General features: G+C 39.9%; 1 protein-coding gene across 1 annotated transcript in view; it reads right to left on the reverse strand.

Annotated features, from left to right (window-relative positions):
• Positions 1-6,000, reverse strand: part of RANBP17 (RAN binding protein 17) — a 646,782-nt gene that overhangs the window by 561,373 nt on the left and 79,409 nt on the right. The window contains exon 3 of the mRNA XM_075601659.1: positions 1,027-1,117. Coding sequence (XP_075457774.1) covers positions 1,027-1,117 — 91 coding nt within the window. The remainder of the gene's footprint in view (positions 1-1,026; positions 1,118-6,000) is intronic.

Here is a 6,000-nt window from a genome sequence, read left to right on the forward strand (position 1 = left end):
TTTACAGGCTAAGTCACCCAAGAGCCAGCCAGGTCGAAGAAGAGGATGATGAGTAAAGAAAAACATTGTAAATTTGGAAAAAGAGCGAAGACCTTTGTATTATTGCATTATTCATTTAAACTTTGTTAGCCAATTTAAAAAAAATCTTTTTTTTAAAAACTACTTTATGGTCTTCTCAAGTTTTAACATTTTACATTTAATTTTAATACTATTACATACAATCCAATACCATACCATTCAACATGGTACTGTGTGATATCGGATCGAAAATGAACGGCAATAAGTGACGGGCTACATCAGATTTGGATTTTGAAGACAATACCTCACTATCGCCCAATTGCGTTTCTGGCTGGTATTGAAAACAACACTGAAATTCCATATTCAGCCCTCTGTCATAATGTGTGCAAACTCGCGCAAACGTTGAATGTGCGTGGTGCAGTGTCCGCTTGGGCGCCACGAGGGCACAGCGATCTACCATAGGGCTAAATCAGTATACAAACATACACCTTTAGTGTTACAATGAAAAAAAAAATCAGACTCTGGCCTAAGTGCAACAATGGGTATTACACTTCAGTGAATACACCACATAAATCAAACATAAAACTCACAGGGCAAATAAGGATCTGTTACTACAGTATTTATGTCTGTATGTATATAGTATGTATGCATTCCAACAATACAATCACCAGTAACTAAAAGAAGAAATAATGTCTACCTCTTCAGTTCTCTCCGTTGATAGGCCCTCCTGAGGCCAATACAGAACTGCCGTTACCCCATTCCACTGCTAATATAAGTACCGGAACTCTGGGCCACTCTAGCCCTGGGGCTACCTTACCAAACAGTGGATACTGAGCTGTTTAAATTAAATTTAGTACACCATTTATTTTTTAACTTAAATTATAACACGTTTGGGCTGTTATTCACAATACCACACATGTTACAGGTGCATTAGTTGCGGGCTCCAGTAACATGTTTACATAAATCAACAAGAAAATGTACTGTAATAAACCAAATAAAATAACTTACTAATATCAATCCTCTGTTCAATGGGTAAAGGACTGGCCTTGCTTACAAGTTTTGAAAGACAGGTAGCTGCTAGAAGTTGAGAATAGGAAGTCTGTGGAGGGACAAAAAAAAAAACCCATTACAAATGTAACTATTAAAACAAACTGAAAATGCACACGAAAGATTGTTTATTTTAATAATATCAATAATGGCAATGTACATAAGGCTGCTCTTATAGTGCCGGCTACGGATATGGATGACGTCACCCGTCTCCGTAGCCCTTGCGAAAATTGTCATTTGAGTTTTGGAGACGTCTCTTGCTACAAGGGGAGTGACGTCAGGCAAGGAGGAAGGCAGAGGGGCAGAGATCAGAGCAAGGGGGAAGGCTGAAACAGAGAGGAGTTATAATTTCTGTTTGTATGCTGAATTTACTTTACTTTAAATTACAGGAGAATTTACTATTTTAAAGTTGTTAATATAGTGTGTTTCACTCGACAGACACACACACACACAAACACACCCAATAACACACATCCCACTCTCCCTGCACTCACACACACATCCCCCCTCTCCCTGCATCAGAAGCTATCTGATTGGTTCATAGCCTGTCACATGGTGAGACGTCGCTGTAAAAATCAAATTCTACTGACTACAGAGATTTAGGTCGCTACGACGCCGACTCGCCTACTATAAGCGCATGCAACGGATTCAATGCATTTGTTTTGGACGCGACGTCACGTCGCCAGCACTATAAGTGCAGCCTAAAGGAGTAAGATACTTTTAATGCAGAAAAACGTGAAATCTTATGTGTTTTCTTTTTTTTTAAATAAATCAGTTCTGTACTATTGGATCATAGTGACATTTTTTTTATTCAACTTTCAATGCCGTTTGTTATGATTTTTAAAGCTGCACACCAAGCAATATCCTACATGTGTTATTTTTTAATAAATCAATTCTGTACTATGAAAAAAAATTAAGAACTCTAAATGACATTTTTAATATATTATGATGTAACAAGCATTTTTGTTTCTATAGCAAACAGTTACAAAGTCACATCCTCTCTTTTTCTGAAACAGGCTCTTTTTGAGCCCTGCCCTCTCTTTAGCTGTGCACCAATTTTATCTAGTGACTGCCTGGTCAGATGATCTTCCCTACAGAACTTTGCATGTTTTAGCCTCTTCTGTTGCACGGACAGCCATTTAGTGAACCCCTGAGCCGAATCTTCACAGATGAATCGAATCGATTGGCAACTTAGTCAATTATTTGTCATTGTGTAGATTGTATTGACGCACATATTAAAGTGGAAAAAAAATGTTTTAAAAAACGGCAGTTTGGACTGCTGCTTTAATGCATCCATTAATTTCTATAGCAGCTTTTAGCCCACCTCCAAAGCAGTGCAACATTTTTGCAACACTTTCCTGTTTGTGATAATTTATTCCAAATGTTTCCAGCAGTTTCAGCTGCAAACTGTAACAATAGATAATGCTACCTTATTAATATCAGGATACATTGTAGCTGCTGAGTTACACTGACTGAAGGATTGATTGAAACTGAAAGGCACCCATTATGTTAGCATCATGATTTGTACAGATTTGTACAGATTTATAACAGGAGCAACAAGCGATTGCCAGTTTAGGTAAGAATGTACAATTATAGATTGTCACATGCTTTACACATTTAAAAAAAAAGTTTAAAGGAGGAGGAATATAAATAGTATTGTTCCTTTCAAGAATTGAAATTAAATAGTTACTAGCAACTAACATGAATTTCTAATTTTTCCCAATTTTACTGCATAAAATACACTTAATCCCTCCAGTGTAAATGGTTTTTGCAACTACGCGACCACACACATTTTCAAACTCTTGGTATACATGTGTTCAAGTATGTTTCCTGTGAGCAGAAAAATACCCCCACAAAAACATGGAATTTCTATTAAAACATTGGTGTAGCTGCTACACTGTAGCATGTAGTTTCCTACATAAAAAAAAGTCCGGCAGGGAATCTTTGTTCAAAACAATGTCAATTTAGGAGTAAAATTTCTCAAACCTAATCGGTGTAATCTTTAACATAAGCCTTGTTTTTGTCTCTCTATTGTCACTTGTTGTTTGTCAGTGGTTGTGTTATGTTTTTTGAGTAGCAGTTTGCACTATGATTTGTTTTTCTGTTTGTATTCCACATATCACGTGACATCTGGCCGTGGATACACCTACATCCTTGGAAGTTTAAGAATTGAAGCAGTTCTTTGACTTCATATAGACTGTCACTGGACATTTTAGGCGCCGGTTTGTATTTTGTCTTTTTTTTTAGTTACTAGCAACTAACATGAATTTCTAATTTTTCACAATTTTACTGCATAAAATACATTTAATCCCTCCAGTGTAAATGGTTCTTGCAACTACGTGACCACACACATTTTCAAACTCTTGGTATACATATGTTCAAGTATGTTTCCTGTGAGCAGAAAAATACCACCACAAAAACATGGAATTTCTATTAAAACATTGGTGTAGCTGCTATACTGGTGCATGTAGTTTCCTACATAAAAAAGTCTGTCTGGGAATCTTTGTTCAAAACAATGTAAATTTAGGAGTAAAATATTAAGACCACAAACTTTGAATTTGCATCAAAATTTCTCAAACCTAATCAGTGTAATCTTAGACATAAATAGAACATGGTATTGCCCTGTGTTTCCTGGGTACATTTATATGGAGATTTTTTTTAATTTTTATAGATATATTGCAGACCTGTCTAAGAAATGCAAATGAGCACAAAGTAATATTTCCATTTGCTACACACACAAAAAAAAAATCCAGAAATCCAGACAGGGAACACCAACCAGTCTAATAGATACACAAAAACATATTGCACACAAAAGAAAAAGGATTATTTAATCTCAATAAATAATCAGGCAATCACCAAAACTCCACTCTGGACTGTGTGTGTGGTGTGTGGTGTGTGTATAAGAGAGAGATAGATTACCCTTTGAAAAGGCGCCCTAGGAAGCGCGTCAGGGGATGTGTGCTGTTTTAATATCCTTTGGCCAATATGCCCAATAAAGTTATTCATTAATTTTTATCTAATACCAGCCTCTTCTCTATACCAGCAGTGCCCAGTTTTTATATATTATGTACATATATATATATATATATATATATATATATATATATATATATATATATATATACATATATATACATATATATATATATATACATATATATATATATACATACATACATACATGCATACACACATACAGTGTTCAACAAACCTATACATTTGCACGCCCCAGGCGACTGGATTTAACTTCATGGCGAGCTCCTATTGGCCCAAGCAGCACACGTGTGGTACTAGGTGGCGAGTAGATTTTTTTTGTTCGGAGAGTAGATTTTTTGGTGATTTGTCGACCACTGTATGTATGTATGTATATACACACACACACACACACACACACACACACACACACACACACACACACATATATATATATATATATTATACACACACACACACACACACATATATACACAGCTCAACCCCGTTATAACACGATCCATTACAACGCAAATCCGCTTATATTCGTATTTAGGAATACTTTACAGCACGATTATTGGTATCTTAAATACATTATTGTACAATGCATACAATTGTACATTATTTCTAACGCGATCCGCTTATAACGCGATGTGAATCTTTGGACCCCAAGCACAGAGTTATAAGGGGTTTGTGAGATATATATATATATATATATCAAATGGAAATATTACTGTATGCTCATTTGCATGTCTTAGGCAGATCTGCAACCCCGCCTTTCACCATTATCACCCAGCACACAGCACTTCCACAAGGGATTCTGGGAAATGCTTTGCTGTGGAGGGTTTTTGTCACTTTTTTTGCCCACCATAACTTAACTAAGTGTATGTATATGTATATGTATATGTATATAAATTTCACTCACGGGCAACGCCGGGTCTCTCAGCTAGTATATATATATATATATAATCCAATGCACAGCCGGCACACCATTTGCAAGTAAATAAGTTTTGGTGCTTATCCCATAAAGCAATAACAGACCATACGATACCGGTTGCAACACGACATCAAGGGACAGCACGCAGGTAAGTAAATCATAAATTTTCTATATTTGATAGAAGACACAAAAACCGACGTTTCGGTCCCCCAGTGGGACCTTTCTCAAGGTGGTATATATACCACCTTGAGAAAGGTCCCACTGGGGGACCGAAACGTCGGTTTTTGTGTCTTCTATCAAATATAGAAAATTTATGATTTACTATATATACATATATACATATATACATATATACAGTGTTCGACACGCGCGGCTTGCCACGTTTCCCATCGGGGAGGTTGGCGGCCGTGCGTCTGTCCGGCTGGCCCCCCCGATCCTCCTGCTGCCCCCCCGATCCTCCCGCTGGCCCCCCCGATCCTCCCGCTGGCCCCCAGATCGACCCGCTGCCCCACCGATCCTCCCGCTGGCCCCCCGATCCTCCCGCTGGCCCCTCGATCCTCTCGCTGGCCCCCCGATCCTCTCGCTGGCACCTTGACCCCCCCGCTGGCCCCCCGATCCTCCTGCTGGCCCCCAGATCGACCCGCTGCCCCACCGATCCTCCCGCTGGCCCCCCGATCCTCCCGCTGGCCCCTCGATCCTCCCGCTGGCCCCTCGATCCTCTCGCTGTCCCCTCGATCCTCTCGCTGGCACCTTGACCCCCCCGCTGGCCCCCCCATCCTCCCGCTGGCCCCCCCATTCCCCCGCTGGCCCCCCCATCCCCCCCTCGGCCCCCCGATCCCCTGGCATGTGGAGCAGCATGTGGAGGACAAGCAGGCCCCGGAGGAACAGGTAGGCCCCCTCACTTCCAATGAATACCAACCCAGTCACCCACCCAGTGTGTGTGTGTGTGTGTGTGTGTGTGTGTGTGTGTGTGTGTGTGTGTGTGTGTGTGTGTGTGTGTGTGTCTGAGTGTGTGTGTCTGAGTG

The sequence above is a fragment of the Ascaphus truei genome, chromosome 5 (assembly GCF_040206685.1).
Source record: "Ascaphus truei isolate aAscTru1 chromosome 5, aAscTru1.hap1, whole genome shotgun sequence".
Lineage (NCBI taxonomy): Eukaryota > Metazoa > Chordata > Amphibia > Anura > Ascaphidae > Ascaphus > Ascaphus truei.